General features: G+C 44.9%; 1 protein-coding gene across 1 annotated transcript in view; it reads right to left on the bottom strand.

Annotated features, from left to right (window-relative positions):
- Positions 1–9,235: 9,235 nt before the first annotated feature.
- The window catches only part of LOC126998723 (uncharacterized), an 82,178-nt gene continuing 70,472 nt past the window's right edge, over positions 9,236–20,941 (bottom strand). Inside the window, exons 5-23 of the mRNA XM_050860712.1 lie at positions 16,887–17,102; positions 16,625–16,691; positions 16,294–16,402; positions 16,136–16,180; positions 15,867–16,011; positions 15,460–15,657; positions 14,813–15,159; positions 14,454–14,567; positions 13,907–14,041; positions 13,469–13,675; positions 13,129–13,345; positions 12,805–12,984; positions 12,125–12,343; positions 11,663–11,860; positions 11,319–11,430; positions 10,679–10,812; positions 10,179–10,423; positions 9,609–9,805; positions 9,236–9,393 (exon numbers count right to left, since the gene is read on the bottom strand). Coding sequence (XP_050716669.1) covers positions 9,236–9,393; positions 9,609–9,805; positions 10,179–10,423; positions 10,679–10,812; positions 11,319–11,430; positions 11,663–11,860; positions 12,125–12,343; positions 12,805–12,984; positions 13,129–13,345; positions 13,469–13,675; positions 13,907–14,041; positions 14,454–14,567; positions 14,813–15,159; positions 15,460–15,657; positions 15,867–16,011; positions 16,136–16,180; positions 16,294–16,402; positions 16,625–16,691; positions 16,887–17,102 — 3,243 coding nt within the window. The remainder of the gene's footprint in view (positions 9,394–9,608; positions 9,806–10,178; positions 10,424–10,678; positions 10,813–11,318; positions 11,431–11,662; positions 11,861–12,124; positions 12,344–12,804; positions 12,985–13,128; positions 13,346–13,468; positions 13,676–13,906; positions 14,042–14,453; positions 14,568–14,812; positions 15,160–15,459; positions 15,658–15,866; positions 16,012–16,135; positions 16,181–16,293; positions 16,403–16,624; positions 16,692–16,886; positions 17,103–20,941) is intronic.

Below are 20,941 nucleotides of genomic sequence, written 5' to 3'. Positions count from 1 at the left end.
GAGAGAGAGAGAGAGAGAGAGATTTACATAGATAGATTTACATAGAAAATCAGACCACACAGACCCCATGGTCCAGACTTGGTGGTCTGTCCTTAAACCTAAGTGATTTTACATTAATCAGAAGACTCCAAAACGTTGCATTTCTACTCTAGTTGATATTAAGTTGAAGGAAGTGACGGTCGAGCTTATTTTTGAAGGAGTCAATCGTGTTACACTGGACCACTGACGGTGGAAGCTTATTCCATTCTCGCACTACAACGTTGGTGAAGAAAAATTTGGTGCAGTCTGAATTTACTTGTCTACATCTGAGTTTTACGCCATTGTTCCTCGTGCGCAAAGTGTCATCGATCATAAACAATGTTGATCTGTCTACATTCGTGAAACCATTAAGTATTTTAAAACATTCGATCAGTTTTCCTCAGGCGACGTTTCTCAAGAGAACATGTTAAGGGTAGAAAGCCTTTCTTCGTAGGATTTGTTGCGCAAGGAAGGGATCATTTTCGTTGCCCGACGCTGAACACCTTCTAATTTAGCAATATCCTTTGCATGGTGGGGACAAACTGTACCGCATATTCCAAGTGGGTCTGACTAAACTGTTGTAGAGCGGAGTATTACACCTGTATTCTTGAATACAAAGTTGATTTTAAAGAAGCCCAACATTCTGTTCGCTTTATTTGCTGCATCGATGCATTGCTGTGAGAATTTGAGGTTTGACGCGATTTTGACCCCCAAGTCTTTGACGCATTGAACGCTTTTGAGTTTAACGCCGCGCATTTCGTAATCAAACTTATTATTCCACGTTCCAACTTGAATGACCTGGCACATGTCTACGTTAAAGGGCATCTCCCATTATAAAGGGAGAGAGAGAGAGAGAGAGAGAGAGAGAGAGAGAGAGAGAGAGAGAGAGAGAGAGAGAGAGAGAGAGAGAGAGAGAGAGAGAGAGAGAGAGAGAGAGAGAGAGAGAGAGAGAGAGAGAGAGAGAGAGAGAGAGAGAGAGAGAGAGAGAGAGAGAGAGAGAGAGAGAGAGAGAGAGAGAGAGAGACGGCTTCACCCTAACAATTATAAAGCAGGGTTCTACAACGCTACCTGCCTCGCCACGTCCTCGCACCGGGTGTGTTATGCTCGGAGTTTTCTATAAGGTTGACACCTGTCATGCTGTTGTCACGTGCGTCTATTTTCCCTTGATTCAGCATTAGCTGACCGAGCATCTGCTCTTAACACTGTCTCCCTTGAAGACCCCCAGTCCGCTCATGCACCAACAACCCACCCAGCCCTTACTGCTAGGTCCCCGTATATACTCCTGTTACTATTGGGAAAATACTACTTTTACTACAGGCTTTATCATTCTGTAATGACAAGAACATGGGCGGTATCAGAAACAGGAGGCTCGTGGGTCATGGCAGCAGGAGTGAGGGTTTATCCCTGAGGGCACTACTCCCCGGGGCAGAATGTCCTGGGTCTGGATATATAGTCTAAACGTTTCTTACACCGGAAGCCGTTTGGATCGATGTTTGTCCTGTATAATTATATCTTTTTCTTGCCATATAACTGTATGTTACCTTAATTTGATATCAATGTTTTGTTTGTTTGAGAAAGGTACAGATTATGCGATAGCCTTCTTTTCATAGCGTGTGTGCGTCACTTCTGATTTCTATGGTCGATTGATGTAATTTCTATAGATAAGTGGTCAGCGTGTGGGCGTAGGTTCCTGGAATGCTACCCTACAAACTGACAACACACACACACACACACACACACACACACACACACACACACACACACACAAACACACACACACACACACACACCGCTCCGGTAGCTCAGTGGTTAAAGTTCTGCGCTGCCAGGCTCCGGCGGAGGTTCGAGCCCCGCCCGCTCAGGCCAGGATTTTTTCGCTGACAAGGAGGGGTTACTGTCCCCCCTTGAGCAAGAGGGATGGGGGATGTGGTGTGTGTAGGTCCCGGCAGTGCCCAGAGATCGACTATAATGAGCCTTTCTATTGTCGGGAGGGTACTTAACATAAGAACATAAGAACGCAGGAGTCTGCAAGAGGCCGGTAGGCCTGTACGAGGCAGCTCCTTTGACCCTAAGCTCCCGTGTATCTAACCCCACCTAATATCGCTGTCCATGAATTTATCTAGTCTATTTTTGAATGTGACAATTGTATTGGCACTCACCACATGACTGCTAAGCCTATTCCACTCATCCACCACCCTGTTAGTAAACCAATTTTTGCCTATGTCCCTGTTGAATCTGAATTTATCCAGTTTAAACCCGTTACTTCGTGTCCTACCCGGTTCTCTTACCAACAAAACCTTATGAATGTCTCCCTTATTAAAGCCCTTCATCCATTTATAAACCTCGATCATGTCTCCACGCACCCTTCGCCTTTCTAGAGAATGCAAGTTTAACTGTTTGAGTCTTTCCTCGTATGGCAAGTTTCTCAACCCCTGAATCATCTTAGTCATCCTCCTCTGCACCGATTCTAACATTTTGATATCCATTCTATAGTAGGGTGACCAGAACTGAACCGCATAGTCAAGATGAGGTCTAACTAATGCTAAATATAGTTTGAGGAAGACTTCGGGGCTTCTGTTGCTTACGCTCCTTGAAATAAATCCCAGTACCCTATTAGCTCGATTTCTAGCTTGAATGCATTGTGCCCTTGGACGGAGATCAGAGCTCACTAAGACCCCTAAATCCCTCTCGCACCCAGACCTACTTATGAGAGTGTCATTTAAGCAATAGTTAGTTACTTGCTAGAGATGACGAGTCGAAGTCGTGACCAGACCTTGATGAATTACACACACACACACACACACACACACACACACACACACACACACACACACACACACACACACACACACACACACACACCTGAGAGTGATTGTAAGCTAACAATTAATGGCTGTAATTTTTAATTAAATTTGGTAATTATTATCTTCTAAATACTTCGGGCAAGACTACAAGTTTGAAGAAAGTACACAAGCAAGTTCCGACATGATAGTGGAGTGCTGGCTTCTTTTCTTGGTGACTGAGTCATTAACGACGTCGGTCCTGCACACACTTGGACCACACATCGTTTTACTAAAAGTGAGGCCGCGTCAAGAGCCTCCTCCACCTGCAGCTCATCCTTCACCTTTAATGGCAGCCGTGACATTTTCCTCATGTAAGGCCTGACCGAACCTATCGAATTAGCCTTTCAGGTCGAAATTATTCGGACACAAATGTATCGTGGCGTCGAGGTAAGGCGTGAACACCTGCAACTTGTGCCCCACCCTCTGGCGGTGCTAAGGTGCAGTAGTGGTGAGGTGGAATCAGTGGCCAGGCGGTAAGGGCCGCTTGGCGTCTCCATGCGGACACTTGTGGGCAGATAACAGCAAACCAGCCATCCACGTAATACTCTGCGGAACACCCATCACGGCTACCTCTTCGTCAGGAAAGTTCGAGAGTCTTCAGCTTTCAGATCTGATTTTCGCCTTCGGAGAAGCAAAAATTAAACAGCAATGCTGAGGTAATTTAGCTGCACTGTCTCGCAATACTCTTGACATCTATTGATTCTTATTTATATTCGTTGCAACACAGGATGATTCCTCAGTATGAATATATTTTTTACTTGGCTTAGGATAATCAGTATTGAAGTACGGTATTAATAACAGTATGAACACTTACATTAATTGTCATAATCCAGTACCTAATTAATTAATTAAGATAATTTTTTTTTTATAGGAAGTCGCACTTATTATTAAATACTTTCTTCTCGAAACAAGTCCCTGTCCAAGGGAATTTCTTAGATATTTGATGAGTACCCAGTATTGTCGTTACACATTTAAGATACAAATGCGGCTGACTACACTTTCTAAAGCAGAAATATCATGCAGAACCAAGTATTCAGAATTTTCTTTGTATCTGTCTTCGGTGAGTCTGTAGAAACAGGTGATATTTTTCTTTATCGTTTTGGCTGTTTTTCAGTTCATGAAGTAATAATGCCACTAGTCATTTTCACGTTCACATGATTTAATTATACTTAAAACATATACATCACCTGTGTTGAGCAAATGATTTCTTGGATGGAATAATTTTGCCTTTTGAAAAAATAATTATAAACAGGGGCGATAGTAAATATTGACATCTGTCTACGAGAAATAGTGTTTCATGATTAAAAATTTTCTTTAAACATAATTCAATACATATATCAAGTTTGCAGTATTGGAAAGTATCACGTCATGAAACATTTGTCTCACTTTGTTGCCTCTTACCTAGTAAACAAATATAGGATTCAAAGCGTCCAGCTTGACACGTCTGGTTGGCTAGTCGCCAGACCACCCCTCTGCCCCCAACCCTTCAATTAAAATTTGCAGAGTGTCTGTGCTGCTTTCCGTAGCCGTGGTGGGCTGCCTCGCCTTTGACTTCACCCAGACGGACCGCTACAAGACATGGGCGGCTGACCTGGTGAGTTGACTCGAAGGCGACAATGGTGAATTCTAACACTAACTAACAACACAAAAGAACAGCGACTAGAGATATTTAACTCCCCAGAAACCCGGCTTCACCATCAAGATGAACGACAGCGGGGATCGTCGCTGCTACTGCAAGGTGCCGCTGGGCGCCTCCAGCAGCTTCAGTTTTAACCCCATCGGCGTGCTGTCCTCGTCACCCCTCCAGTCTTCCAGTTTTGAGTTTCACTTCCTGACGAAGCCTCCCACCAACAACACTTAGATTGTCAGCCAGGCTGCGGGGACCGGCAGGGGATCCTTGGCGACACTGGCTGAGCCTTCCCATGGAGAAAACCGTACTCCAAATGCGAGATCGTAGAACATTTTCCATTCTTAAACTGCCGTTTCTTTATTCACTGGGTTTAAAAATAACATTATTTTACACAGCCTTGAAGGAGATCATAAGAAATTTTAAAAAGTAGACAATGAACGTAATAATTTAAACAAAATTGGTACATTGAATTTAGTTAGGTGATAACTGATATAAGTGAAGGATACCGAACAATGTTGTCCATATGAAAATGCATCGCCTCTTTAATAAATACTGTCATCCAAGCTCCAACTGTTTTCCTCTTTTTTTGCGCCACCCATGATGACCAGCCTAGAATTTTTAGTAATTCTCTTTCGGGTCAGGGCAATGCTGCGGTATTCAAATAATGTCCATAGAAAAAGCAGCAATATCTCACAGAGCATCATTTTTGTGTTTGTGACGAACAACGTGTTTCGAAATATCTTATATTTATCTGTGTTTTGAGGGTTTACCGGTGTGCTGAGTTCTTTGCAACTGACATAGGCTTGTTGTTGCAACACTCAAGCTTCATGTCAGGTCAAGAAGAATCTCGAGATGCAACACTACTGTGTTCCATCTCGAGAGGCTGAAGGACCTGGCATGTGCTCAGGAGTATGCAGTGACAGTCTCAAATCGGTTCGATGTGCTCAGCACCCTGGAGGACCCTGTAGAACTGTGGGATACCTTCAAACGTGAGACTCTGCGAGCTGCCAAGGAGTGCATTGGAGAGCGCCCGAGATCTAGGAGTGGCTTTGCCTCGGTGGAGACGCTGGAGAATATTGAGGAGAGTCGCGCTGCCAGACTTGCTGGGAATCGGGACCAATACAGGGCTCTGTCGCGTAGGACTAGAGCTCTCCTGAGGAGAGACAAGGAGAGGTATGTCAGGGGTCTCGCTGAGGAAGTCGAGGGCCATTTAAATGCGAATGACCTCCGACCTGCTTACCGAGCCCTGAAGAAGCTCCGCTCCAAGTCTCCCTCTCAGGTGAGCGCTATCCGAACAGCTGACGGCTGCCTCGTGTCGGACATGGATGGGCAGAGGGCTCGTTGGGCTGAGTACTTTGAGCAGTTGTACATGGCGGACCCTCCACGTGGGCAGCTTCCAGTTGCTGGGTTGCAGGTGGCGGATGATGATCAATCCATTGACGAAAGCCCACCTCTCTGGTTGAGGTCAGAGAGGCTGTGGCAAAGTTGAGGGGTGGAAAGGCACCTGGCACCTGTAACATTAGTGCGGAGCTGCTCAAAGCTAGAGGTGAGGCTGGAGCTGGAGGTGAGGAGGTGATCCGCGGGTTGCATGCGATCTTGACTACTGTATGGCAGTCCGGTACCATTCCTCCTGACTGGAAGAGGGGGTTGGTCGTCCCTAACTGGAAAGGGAAAGGGGACCACCAGGACTGCAACAACTACCGTGGTATTACACTGCTCAGGGTGCCAGGCAAAGTGGTTGCCCACCTATTGCTGATGCAAATTCGCAGCCAGCTGCTGAAGCTGCAGAGACTGACCGTATCCTAGCGCTTCGCGTACTGGTGGAGCGCCGACGTGAGTTTCGACAGGGGATGCTTGCAGCCAAAGTCGATCTCAAGTAGGCGTTTGATTCAGTGCATCGCGAGGCACTCTGGGATCTTCTGCTACTCCGTGGTACTGGCATTCCTCCGAGGACTACTGGTTTGCTGACTGGCTTGTATTCTGGGACAGAGAGCGCTTTTCAACATTTGTATAGACTGGGTACTGGGCAGAACTGTGGACCAGAGTAATTGCGGAGCATCCATTGGCAATACCAGGGTCACTGACCTTGTTTTTGCTGATGATGCAGCAATCCTGGCGGAGTCGCTAGAGGTTTTGGTGATGGCTCTCGAGGCACTGCACGAGGAGGCGAAGCCCTTGGGACTTCAGGTCTCCGGGGCCAAGACCAAGGTACAGGTGTTTGGAGGCTTGCTAGATGAAACAGTACAGTCTGTTCATGCGTGTGACGAGGACGTTGAGATATCTAAAAGTTTCACGTATCCTGGTAGCGTAGTTCATAACAACGATGAGTCTCGCCAGGAAGTCTTACGGCGGATTGGCCTGGCCCACGGTGTTATGGACTCGCTCAGCACAAGTATATGGCGTTGTCGATACCTATACAGAAGGACAAAGAATCGGATCTTCAAGTCCCTTGTGTTCCCTGTTGTACTCTATGGCTGTGAGACATGGACATCAAATAGGGACTTAGAGAGGCAGATTGATGCCTCTGGTAATAAATGTCTACGCAGAATCATGGGATATCGCTGGGATGACTTAGTATCAAACCGGCGACTACTCCGTGAGACTGATTCGACATATATTACCTGCATAGTCCGTCAACGCCAACTCCGGCTATACGGGCACGTGGCACATTAGAAATAGAAAATAGAAAATAATGACGCCTTTTTTTAATTATAAATACTACCTACCCACTTTTCAGTCATTATTTTACCGTACAGGCTTACTTTTGCCTTTTCCCTTTGACTACCGTATAGAAGCCATGTATCGTTTCATCTCCCGTCAGTTCAGCCTCTCTCTCTGCGTGTTGCCGCGTCCTCCCTCGTCTGTTCCTCGACCTTTGTTTCCCGTGACACACCTCATCACTCTGTTCCTTCACCGCACTTATTTCATGTGTGTAAGCCGCTTGGGGAGTGGTGGATATACTAAAAATCACTTGTCACGCAACCTTTTCATTATTGACTACATGTTGGCCTCTTTTAATATTCTATGTAAAGGATGAAGAAAATGTTTATCATGCCGTATATCAATAGTGTATTTTGATTCGCTATTGACGTCATGGTACAAAGTATACAAAGTGATTATCATAAATATTTAGTGTATATATATTACAACATAAAAAAACAATACATTATTCGATTACTTGACTATAAAAGTTAAGACCACAAAATTTATCCGACGCCGACACGACTAGTTCATCACTTACCGTTGCTGAGAGTATTGTTGTGAAGACACCCGCCTGCCCTGCGCACCTGGCTAATCCTCAGAACCACTAGGACGAAGGTATAATTATATTATAACGTATAACCCTGTATACCTAGAGTGTAATATTGTGACTCCTTTCTTTCTTTTCTCCTACTGCAAGCATCTCTAAAAATACGATCACTTTTTTCCTGGTCAGCTCGGGCTTTGTGGGGAAACAGAGGCTGTCCGCCTTGTGAGCATTGACGTACAAGGAACTTTATCACTTACGTGAAACAATACTTTGGTAATGACTGGCAAGGAAAAGAGCTTATCAGTGATATATATATATATATATATATATATATATATATATATATATATATATATATATATATATATATATATATATATATATGTGTGTGTGTGTGTGTGTGTGTGTGTGTGTGTGTGTGTATATATATATATATATATATATATATATATATATATATATATATTATATATATATATATATATATATGTGTGTGTGTGTGTGTGTGTGTGTGTGTGTGTGTGTGTGTGTGTGTGTATATATATATATATATATATATATATATATATATATATATATATATATATATATATATATATATATATATATATATATATATATATATATATATATATATATATATATATATATATATATATATATATATATATATATATATATATATATATATATATATATATATATATATATATATATATATATATATATATATATATATATATATATATATATATATATATATATATCGATTCATAGTATATTTCAAGCACTCACACAAAATCAATCACTATAAGTATTTGTAATGGACTCCGTAGATAATACACACCCACACACACACACACACACTCACATATGAACGCGCGCGCGCGCTCGCTTACTGGCACGCACACATATTTTCTTACGATTAACACTGCACTCAGGAAATGTCTGTCTATATCACAAAAATGACGCAATATTATCTAAATCTGCAAAAACATCATTGACGCGAAGGCTTTTAGGCAACAAAAGAGTCCACTCTTCGCTTGTTTCTGGATCGCGGCACCACACACTCCAGTCCCCAAGGCAGCCGTGGCCCCGCGCTGCGTAACTGCCTCGTCGGTGGGCGCGGCGACATGCTCGGTATGTACACAGGATCACAGATAATCAGGTTAAGCACAGACTCTTCCCATTTCATGCTTAACTTTTCGTTAAGTCGCTCTGGCAGCAGAGTGATTGTCGAGCTGTATAAGTATGTCGAGCTTATAAGTATTCATCGGCAGGCATTGCTTCGTCAGATAAATTCCGGTGATGCCACCAGCTTTTGTCTAGCTGGTAGAGTTGCTCATTTCAGTAGACAACACAGGATGGAGAGAAAGGCACTTAGGCGACAATCACTCCACGCCTGGCCTGGAATGGGAGCGTCTGCAGCCGTGCCCTTCACTGACAGCCTCGGCAGCTGTTGTGATGCCGACGCCTCAGGAGAGCAAGTCTCCCTCAGGTTAGGCTCTTGGACCTGGCCTTGTCCTCATCGGGCCGCAACGGCGTGCTCGTCTTTGCTTTTGGCTCAATCAGTCTCTTCGATACTTTCTTGATGAATGAAGAGGCCACTTTGTCCCCGGTTCTGAATTGAAGCGCTCGCAGGGACTTGTATCCTGTAATCATAGAAGGAAGTTGCTATATTGCTTTATAAAACTAACAAAATATGTGAGAGAGAAAAATCAATATAATCCAAAATTAATTTAAGTTGGTTTTACTTGAAGTAGGAGAGTGTTTTCGATTAGACTGAAACTACCTCTCATATGATATGCATAGGAGACGTAACTTCACTGAGCTTAAGATTGTATAATAAAAATAGTCCAAGACTTACCGATGTCGAGGCCTGGGGAGGTCATGGTGAAGCAGGTGTTGGGGACGGTGTGCACCTGGGAGGAGTCGACACACTGGAGCGAGGAGAACGGCACCACCGCCTCCCCGATGAACGTGTTGGTGAAGCCTAGGTTGTAGTCCTTCAGGGTGAGGAGGAGGAAGCCTGCGCGCACCCCGTCATCCTTCTTGCTCAGTTCACTGCGGGAGAGAATTAGGTTAGTGCATTCTTCAGAAGGGCGCCTGGAGGAGGTGGCTGCTAGGTGACGTGCTAAATGAGGCCAGAGAAGTATTGGCTCCCTGCTTAGTTGGGATTAATAGTTAGTTAGTTTTGCTTCCAGTAAGAATTTTCATGTTTTAAGTCTTGCAATGCATTCTTAATACCACTTACCTACTGAAATTGGCATTACTACACATATCACCTTAAACTAAGTCATCAGCATGTTGCACTAATAATGTTGCATTTCAGTAGCTCCATCACGGTCAAGTGTGTGATCACGCTTATTTCCTTGAAGAATGATTTTGTGATGCTAATTAGGCTTGCTTGGGGAACTTGTACTCGCGAGAAACTTACTACTCGAAGGTCTCCTCATAAACGGCTGGGTCTTGTTTGCGCTGCGTCTTTGTCTTGCGGATGGGGGCGGCCGGGAACCACTCTTGCGGAACCAGCTGAACCTTCACGTAAGAGTCGACGGGCTGGTGGGCGGTGGCGCCAAGACCCCCCCCGCGAGAGGTGATGCTGCTGGTGTCACTCTCCACCACCATGTCTTTCGCCATGATCACCTCCACGATCAGCTTCCCGGAATTCGTGAACAGGACCTGCGGCAGCGCGGGAACACCAACGGTGGAGAATGTTAGGTTTTTTGTTGGAGCCTTGATATATTAGGACGGTGATGGTCTATGGCTTCAGTTTTCTGATCACAGATTGTTTGGTTTTAATTGTAAAGTCTGATGACTCAATTTTGTCTTGGGAGACAATTATTATTATTGCGTTTGTGTCTGTATATGTGACACGACAGCGCTATATCGTTACTTGTTGCAAGTTCATTATATTCATGTTATCTTTGATCTTACCCTGACGTAGAGCCGAGCCTTGCATGGTAGGATTTCCTCCATCTGCTCATCGTAGCGCTCCTGGTAGTACTGAGCAATGAGGGACTCTGTTGACATCCTGAGACACTCCAGCAGCTCCATCAGGGACGTGTAGGCTGAGGAGGAAGGCTGATGTTACTGACCGCTTCCTGGCATTATTTATAAGTGGTTGCATTTTCTCTCCCTTCCATGGATCGGATCAATTTAGAAAGTGATAAACTTTTCAGTAAAAGTTTTCAGTTCTCACGAATTTGAGAATCTGGAAGAATGTAAAAGTGAAATGGAAAGCTTCTGGGAGGTTTTTGTAATGCTGTTTGTCCTACTCCGAACAATGGGGTTTTGTTATGTTGTTTGTCTTACTCAGATATATGGGGTTTTGCTATGTTGTTTGTCTCACTCAGATCCACGGGGTTTTGTAATGTTGTTTGTCTCACTCTGATCTACGGGGTTTTGCTATGTTGCTTGTCTCACTCAGATCCACGGGGTTTTGTAATGTTGTTTGTCTCACTCTGATCTACGGGGTTTTGCTATGTTGTTTGTCTCACTCCGAGCTACGGGGCTAATGAGTGGTCCTGGACTGGGCGGCAAAGGTCACTTGAATGGCCTCCGTGTGCACACTTACCAGGCGTCATGGCTGTCTTCTCGTCGAGGCCTTTACCGTCAGGCGGGGAGATGAAGTTCAGTGTGGCCTCTAGGATGCTGTGCACACCTCCGAAGTAGTTGGCTTTTCTTCGCTACAGAAACAATCAGCCTTATAAACACCATCCTCTGTTATTCTGATTACACATTTTAATAAACTCTAGCATGAAGGCAATAAACTCAATGTTACTTTGAATATATTTGCATTCTGAGAATATATTATTACTCTGAGACATAAATATAAACCAGTGACGTAGGCTAAGTTAGGATATTCATGACTAGAAAAGAAAAGGGTTGGGGAAAATGTTGTAGGGCTATAACGCATACCTCTCTGTTCCTCACGACGGTGGCGTCGAAGATCTCCACGACCACCTCCCACACACGCCACAGGAACCGGTTGAAGTTGGAGGCGTTGAATCGGTCGAGGGTGAGCTCCAGCGAGGGGTCCAGCACCTGGGCCAGGAGCGGTCGGCTGCTCTGCGCCTCACACGCCTCGTTCACCGCCCGCTCCAGTGTCGGTTTCATCTGTGGAGGGGTAGGCGTGTGACGCGGAGGCTCCAGTATTATATTTTGGTTAGTTTGAAAAGCAACTTAAGTAAAACCACTTGAAATACCATAATACTCAGCACACTTTGGATGTCCACGTATGTACTACTCATATATTGCTGTCCGGGAAATTGTCGGTTTGCATTTTAATTTCTAGTATATTACACAGTGTGCGTATCAGTATAGGGATGAAATGAACAGTTATCTTTTTGGGACTGAGATGAAAGAGGTAGGCGAGCTCACCTTTTCCAACACAGTGTTGATGAACTCGTTGACTTTCCCCTCCATGTTCTCCACGGCGTTGACGATGAGTCTGTCCACGGTGGCCTCAAGCTGGGCGGCGGCAGAGTCACCGCTGCCTACCGCCCGGATTTTCAGGAGCAGTTCTTGGAAGCCGAACTGGGTTGGCAGGTTAACCATTTCCATCCTCACCCGCTCGATGTTGTTCAAACCGACGCAGATCTGGGGAGGGAATGCCAAATTGATTAATTACATATGAGCATAATAATAATTAATTAAACAGCGTGTTCCAAAGAACTTATCGCCTGGCATAATGATCAATATTTTATTTTGAAGATGGCCGCCATCATTCATTATTGAGGGAGATAAAGTTTTCGCCGTTATCAGTGTGTTTGCTTTCGTTTGTTCGACTGTCTGTCTGTTTACAAAATGCCTTTAAAATGAGTTGACGTAGGCACCAAATACATGAGAAAACCCTTAGATGAATATCTCAGACTGATACACTTTTTGGAAAACTATGATAGGAACTGACTGAATGGTAGCAAATTAATTATAAAGAAAAAACTGAGTTATTGGATGACTTAGGGGGGCCATATGGAACTCCCCCTCCCTGTGCTTTGAGGGCAGACTATGAGAGAAGGTACCCGAAGTGGTTGGGTTAGCTAATCACCCAAGCGATTTACCTGCTCGGTGATAAAGACGCGCGTTATATTCTCCTGCTCTTTGAAGATCCCCTCTACCTTCGCCTGAATAAGATTGGAGTAAGAGATCACACAGGAACAGATGTCTTCCAGGATCTTGGTGAGCACCACGGCGCTGTTCTCGGGATCAGGCCAGGCCAGCTTCTGCCACCAGATCTTGACCTGTCGAGTAACGAACCATGATCTATTACATCTAAATTACGACAATAATGTTGGATTTTATGCAGTTTCATGATTTTATTATATATATCATTTGACTCAATGTTTAACTTTGGAAGGCACACAAAGAAGAGGCGTAATACTCACCTCATTGAAGACACCGAGTGTGTCAGAGGCCGAGGAACTGAATTTACAGTAGTTATCTTGGGGCTCCAGTGTGTCTAGCTCCACGGCTCTTTTGATCATGCTTCGAGCCCGGCAGAGGGCCAACTCCAGCCACCGCAGGACGCCCCGCGAGAACCAGCGGTGGTACTCCCTCACTCCAGACTCAGCGCGGGCCTCATCCGGCAGGGTTTCGCCCAACCTACCCAGGGAGAAGCAGGTGAACGGTGCTGGAAACTTCTCAGGACATATATGCATTCCGTAAGGGTACCAATTTTAGTTCCCCCCTTCCCCTCTTACTGATGCCCACACAACATTTACTCACTGGTGGAGGCGGCCGAGGTTCATGTAGAGTTCCCAGAGAGAGGTGCCCACTCCCAAGCTGTACTCGCACTCCTCCGTCTCCTCCTCATCGTGGTTGCCTCGTGCTGGCAAACGATTGTAGATGTTCATGACTAGTGGCCTGACGCACGGGTTCATCTTTTTACTCACCATCAAGTAGGTGGTCTGCATGTAGGGAATGTTCATCTCCCTGTGGACAAGAAACACAAGTTGAGTCTACACACATGCGATACGTAATGTTACCTTAACTGTTCCTCTGGTGCGGTCGAACTGTGTTGCATTGATCTTATGGTGTCTTAGCATAAGTTTACGAGCAACATATACTTGAATCACTATTAAACGGTTCACCTCCATGTTGATTTTTTATTTATTTGGAGTGAATGAAATTCAGAATAAAAATAAAACACTGCTGAGTTCTTACTTCATGAAGATGGCATTGTAGGTGTTGGCAGCGATGGAGAGGAAGGTATGGGTCTTCTTGAGGATGTTGATCACGTGGGAGATCTGCTCGTCGGTGGTCCGCACGTCCCGCAGCTCGTCGATGGCCTCCGTCCACCTGCCAATCACAAGGGTTTCTCTTAACGTTTTATTTTCTCCTGTCATTTCCAGCTAACAGTCACTCCTTCGGTCCTCTTTTATAAATATTTTTCATCATCTGACACCTAATAATAATAATCTAACTTGCACCTTTTTGCTATCATAGCGAAGTTTACTTCATGTTTAAATCACAATAACAGGGAAAATATAAATTCCAGAAAAAAAGCCAATGATGGGGAAGGGGGATGATAGCCTGCATCAGGTGACGGAGAGTGCTCATGCATCATTTCTGGTATGTTACTATGGTGGCAGTGACATATCAAGTATACGGTTCACTGATGGTGGTGATCCGGCGGAATACTCTGCTCTCCTTGCCGCACCACACTCCTGAGGCGAGTAAAGAAGTGGCCGGGACAAAGAGCTTTCCTTACCAGTTTTTAGCGTGCGTGGCCAGGCAGGAGGTGACCATCTCATGCAGGTGTGGGAGGCCCTCCATGTCCAGCAACGCCCTGGTGCCTGCGTGGTTCTGCATGCACTGGAAAGTTCTGCAGAAGGAAAGGTATTCGTTCAGTGGAGCGAAAAGAAAGATTGTTTGTTGTAAAGTTCAACTTTTTACATGTGATTTTCCTTCCATGATATACTTTTTTGATATGCTTGACATCGGTCTTTTCTTGAAGTTTGCCGTATTTATAAAAAGAGTAAGAGAATGCGGGGAAAGGGAAAATGATATATACCATACATAGGTATTTAATTCTCTCTTTGTAGTCACCTCCATCTCAGATACACTTACTTGAGTGTGAACGAGAGTTGTCGCCTGGCAATGATGCCTGAAGAGGGCGGGAAGGCTTTGTGCAGATCCTTGAGCCGCTCTTTGTGATCATGCACGAACCTGGCGAAGGAGAGTCGCAGCTCGAGCATCTCCTCTTCCTGGTACAGATTCTTGGACATCGCCGCCTGGACACTCCGCAGCCGGGAGAAAATCCATTCACCATCTGCCCTGGGAACAGGGCTGCACACTTTCCACCACGCCAGCTGGATGGCGGCGTCGCTTAGGTCAAGCATGATGGCGTATTGTGCCAAGGACGCTGCTCCCGGACCACTTAGGTGGCCGTCCCAAGGCCTCAACCATTCGCTGTCCTGTTGGAGATGAAACACACGTGAGGCAAGATGAACACGTCAGTGGTCGGACGCTACTAATAGAGACATTTTCCCAAGGGATTATTTAAGCAAAGTGACTTTCCTTTCCTTGTTACTCAAACAGCTTCAAGAATTCCTTGCTTCCACTGGACAAGTGAAGCACAATATTGTTCAGAGTACGCATATTGATTACCCTTTAAATAACAAGCATTAAAGCACGATAAGCTTTATTTTGTAGGTATAATTGTAGGTTTATTTTGTAGCATTGATAATTAGCGATGAAGGGGCTTTATTTCCCACCTCGTTGTTGTTGTTGGTCGCGGTGAGCTGGTGGTGCACGAGGCGGGCCAGCAGGGCGTCGTACGACTGACGACTTTTGTTCTCCAGTGGAGCCTTCGAAGTAACGGTGCCTGCGAGGTGGATGCTCCCGCGCTCCTTGGAGCGTTCTTCGTTCTTTTCCAGCATGAACCATCCGTCAGCCCCTCGTTCACTCAGGTCCTGAAAATTGTTTTTGATTAGGTGTCGTATCACTTTTATCTATCAACATGGATCATTTATCTGACGAAGCACACGGGCGCGCGCACGCATGCACACACGCACACACACACACACACACACACACACACACACACACACACACACACACACACACACACTCACACACACACAATGCGAAAAGTCACAACTTCATGCAAGCAGCTTCTCACCTTAACATTGACGACGACTTGGCCGAGCAGATGTGATGTCTGCTGTTGCACCTGAGCGGTGGTGCCCCGGACCAGGCGGCTCATGCCCTTGATGTCCCGCACCGCCGTCAGCGCGTGCCGCATCTTGACGGGGTCGTGCTCGTGCCTAAAGACAGTCGACGTCATAAACCTACTTCAAAAACACAACCAACGTGCGTATTTCCTCATACAGTTCAAAGTGTAATTTTCATTGTACTTTGACAAAACGAAAAAATGAGAGTATTGCTTACCAAACCTCCAGCCGCAGATACTCCTTTTGGAAATTGGATATGGGTCTGAAATTCAAAACATGAAAATAAGATATTATAATTGTCAATCTTGACCAAGAATGTGATCAGTAAGACACAGCAGATCAAGAAACAATAGTCAGGACAGCAAGACAACTCACAAAGTAAAGTCTTGATTCCATTTTGGCCAGAGTGTGTCTTTCTCGAGCCTGGTCCTGTGGGAGGCGTTGCCGCTGGGCACTATCACTATCACGTACGGGTTGGTCGTTCCTGAGGGCAGACGGATTGTTTATAACAGCGGATACAATCGTGAAAGCAAATATATTTCTCAAGTATTATAACAATTACATTATTGTAAAAAGTTCCTGCTTGTCTGTGCGGTTCAGGCGAATACTATAACCTATATAGTGTTATGGGTAGAGGTGAGGCGTGCGTGCCAGAGAATGACAAGCGCAGCCCAGTTACAGGATTGACTGTCGCATATAATCTCACCTTTGACGGTCTTTGGGCGTAGGTCTTTGGCCTCCTTTATGCTCAGCTGAAGGTTGACTTCCGGTGGCTAGTGAAAGGGGGAACAGATAGTGTCAGCGACGTCAGGGCTTGTGATTGAAAAAAAGTAGTAATGCCACTGCAGATTAATGTATAAGTTATTTGTAAATTGGATCTCTGAGCAGTATTGCATCGAAGTTTTATTCCATCTCTAAACTCTGTCCAATATATGGGCTCCTCATTACCTTGCCGAGCCTTCACTCACCGGTCTGCTCCGCACGTCAGCGCGGAGTCGGTCTATCGTCTCCTGGCTGACCTGAAAGGCCGCCTGCAGCAGCTGCACCACCTGCTCCATGTGCACCTCGCCGCGTGTGGACGGGCCGCCGAGGTCACTCTCTCCGCCCACCTTCCACACGCCCGTCACCGTGCCGCCCATCAGGGAGTGCACTGAATACAGCACGTCCGTCAGCAGCTCCTCCGTCTGTAGGGGAGGGAGAGGCGCATTAGACCAGCGGCACAGGGGTCGATGGGATGCCTCAGGATGCGGATATTCTCTCTCTCTCTCTCTCTCTCTCTCTCTCTCTCTCTCTCTCTCTCTCTCTCTCTCTCTCTCTCTCTCTCTCTCTCTCTCTCTCTCTCTCTCCACACACAAAAAATGAAGAGAGAGAGAGAGAGAGAGAGAGAGAGAGAGAGAGAGAGAGAGAGAGAGAGAGAGAGAGAGAGAGAGAGAGAGAGAGAGAGAGAGAGAGAGAGAGAGAGAGAGAGAGAGAGAGAGAAACCCGTTATACTACATGTTCTCTGGGATTTCCCGTTTTTCTGCAGCCTGGTAAAGTATCACGCACCACCACAAATTTTTCCAGCTTGCAAAACCCGGCAGGTCTCTTCCCCAACCCTCCCAAGTTTATTTCCCTCTACACTGTCTGGAAATGCCGCACCGGTCCTCTTCCTCACCGTCATTCCGCCTTGCCGTGTACGGGCATTGCAATCACTGTGCACCACCCCGTCATTCCCTCATTCCTCCTCACGCTCCTCGGCTCCTCTCTCCCGAGCTGCCGGCACGAGCCTGTCTCAGATTGTCACATCCGCTCTGTCTCAGTCTCTCTCTCTCTCTCTCTCTCTCTCTCTCTCTCTCTCTCTCTCTCTCTCTCTCTCTCTCTCTCTCTGTGTGTGTGTGTGTGTGTGTGTGTGTGTGTGTGTGTGTTCGTTCGTCCGTGTGTGCATATTAGTAAAGAACTTGTGGCAGTCTTTAATTAAAAATACTAAAAGTTTTCTAATCTCTGTTCAAAACGTTTACTTCTTTTGATGTTTCGTTATCTTTTGTTTTCGGTGTAACTTATTTACGAAGGTTATGGTCAAGAAAGCAAACATTGAAGCACAGCGTTTCCTCTTGACCCTCAGATAACCCCAGCCCGGTAAACCCCGCCTCGAAACGTTTGTGCTCGGGAGACAGATATAGAGAAAGGGATTTTTTTTTTAATTTTATTCCTAGAGTCAGTTAACTCGTACAAAATAACCCCCACGCTCTCTCTCTCTCTCTCTCTCTCTCTCTCTCTCTCTCTCTCTCTCTCTCTCTCTCTCTCTCTCTCTCGTGCGTATTTCCTCGAGTTATTTTTTTTTCATGAAAGCCCTCTCACTGGAGTGGCAGCTGAAAAAGATAAATGATAACCTCCTAAATGACAAGTATTCCGTTTGAATGAATTTACCGCTAACATTTAAGTGTCAGTAGGCGGCCTTTCATTGTTGTAATCTCCACCATTCTTGAGATACAGAAAAGAAACACATATTTAGACAACATTTTTTTTAGGTGATTATTCGCTGCATCCAAATATAAGAATGTGATCTAAGGGGAATAAACAAGCTGCTCTGAAAGCCGTGTACGAGTAAGGACAATTGAAACAGAAACTAAACAGTACTGTACAGCAGAGGTCATCGGCAGGGGGCTTAAACCAAGGCCATCTAGAGGGGAGATGGCCTTGGTTAAACTGAGCAAACAGCAGGGGTTCTCAGCTGGGATTAGTGGCAGGGGAAAGTGGCACATTTTAGCGGGAGTGATTAATGGCGGAGGTTATAAGCATGGGTTGTTGGCATGGGTTTTGAGCATGTATTGGTATCAGATCGAGGTTTGTAGGAGTGTGAAGCAGGGAGTAAGCGGCAGGGAGGCTGGTAGGGTTAGGCGGGACAGGGCGATCGTGGTGACAGGGTGAGTCAAGGTTGAGCAGCAAGACAGGAACTGCGCTGCCGGGGTCTGATGTCTCGGTTTTGCTGCTGTTGTTGTTGTTGTTGTTGTTGTTGTTGTTGCATTTATTATTATTATTACTATTATTATTATTATTAATATTATTGTTATTATTATTATTATTATTATTATCATTGTTGTTGCGGAAGCTGTTATCATCATCCTCATCCTCTTTATCTTCACCATAATCACTACCGTAAATATTGTTTTTTATATCATCAATAAAAAAAAAAAAAACTTCTTTTCTTCTAGTAATGGTGGTGGTGGTACTAAATGTGTTATTTTTTCTCTGCTTTGAAGTGTTCGGTAATATCAGGCCGTGTTCAAGCTCATCTTAACCCGACGTCCCTCGCCGAGCCGTCGCACGGACTGCAGCCCTAACTCCCCACACCTCACGCAGCTCTATGAATGGGTTGGGTTGGACTTTTGTTACATAACTCATACAGCGCGATTTAGTGCTCTGTCTATATTTTTTTTAACTAAGCCAATGGTTCTCAATTCGTTAAAGACCACGGACCACCAACCCAATAAAAAAAAAAATCACGGACCAATTCATTTTTGAGTTAGAATAAATCAAGCACACACAACAAGCATTTTGGTTTGAAAGATATTTCTTCAACACTGAATTTCGAGAAATTATATAAAAAAAACAGAAACCATTTTTCGAGTGTTATATGTGGGCACGCGGCAGCTGCAAGGAATATGGTAGATGGCTCGTCACCTCGACTTGCACAGTGAATCTTAGATATTCATATTAGAATAACTTAAGTTTAGAAATTGAAAGTGACTCGAAATGCAACTCAGCATCTACAACTTAAAGATTGCCAATATATTTCTTAAATAGGAATAATATGATAAAATGGATGACCATTTATTTATTTTGGTTAAATTGTTCGTACTGAATTTTCAGTAAATCTAATATTATGTACATTCATTTTCCAATTTATTGCCAAATACAGTGGACGTCTTGTGGACCACCCAAAAAGTCGCCATGGACCACCAGTGGTCCATGGACCTCCAGTTGAAAACCACTGAACTAAGCAATCTTAATGTGTTAATATTCAAACCTGAGTTTTAAAGGGGCTACAGCGATGGTCTACTTCAAGAAAGATGATTTATTATATGACTGAACCATAAAGCTTATCCATGAGAACCACGCCAGACAACTCTTGACGTCGTTGTGTTGTTCACTGAAATTTTAATTGCGATATTTAAGTTTATGGAGACATAGGCGGATCCAGGGGGGGGGCCACGGGGCCATGGCCCCCCCCAAACGCTCTGAGAGTATGTTTTGGCCCCCCCCAAAGAAATTCGTTACAGATACTGTCAGCCTCCCTCAATCATATACATATCATGTAGAACTCGATAGTCGATACTGCATCGCTCTACTACATAAAACAAAATCCAATTCTATGGCCTCAATGCACAAGCGAATCGGAATTAAGCGCTGAGAAGGAAGGCCTCTTCGGCCAATCAGCGATTAGGGAAAATACCAAGGTTGAGCTTCAGCAAGGACTTCTAAATATAGAATTTACTCAGGGCGTGCGCTGTCGAATCTTTAGCCCATAAACCTCGGGCTAGGGGTCTATTGTCACTCTCCCAGCGCGCGAGCGATACTGCAAATTTTTGGAAAAATAGGTGTTGTTCACCAATGCCCTGTGTGGTAATTTCAAACGAAAACATAATAGTTTTTACTGCTATCTCATCGCCAATCCTTCCTCCTCTGCTCCTCATGATGAAAGATATTGGAAGTGTCTAGGTTGAACCACGGCAGAGATATGATGTTGGGAAGAGGTACCATTTTCGGCCAAGCCGAGCGCACTTGTTCGTGCGGGTGCTGTTGACCTGGGCCTTGGTCTCCTGCCTCGCCCCGCGCCATCACACAGTACGTAGGCATCCTTTCCTACCAGCTCGATTATTCATATTAGGCTACATATTTCGTATGTTTGACTCTCATAAAAAATACCTTCTTCCGAAAATAAATGTTTTTTTTTATTACATGCAGAAAAAAGCTTCCATAAGCACAGTACAATTATGGCATATATACACTCATTAGGCTACATATTACGCAGGTTTGACGCTCA

This window comes from Eriocheir sinensis, chromosome 15, assembly GCF_024679095.1.
Source record: "Eriocheir sinensis breed Jianghai 21 chromosome 15, ASM2467909v1, whole genome shotgun sequence".
Classification (NCBI taxonomy): domain Eukaryota; kingdom Metazoa; phylum Arthropoda; class Malacostraca; order Decapoda; family Varunidae; genus Eriocheir; species Eriocheir sinensis.
Note: the sequence above shows the minus strand (reverse complement) of the source record. Positions and strands in the feature narration are given on the sequence as shown.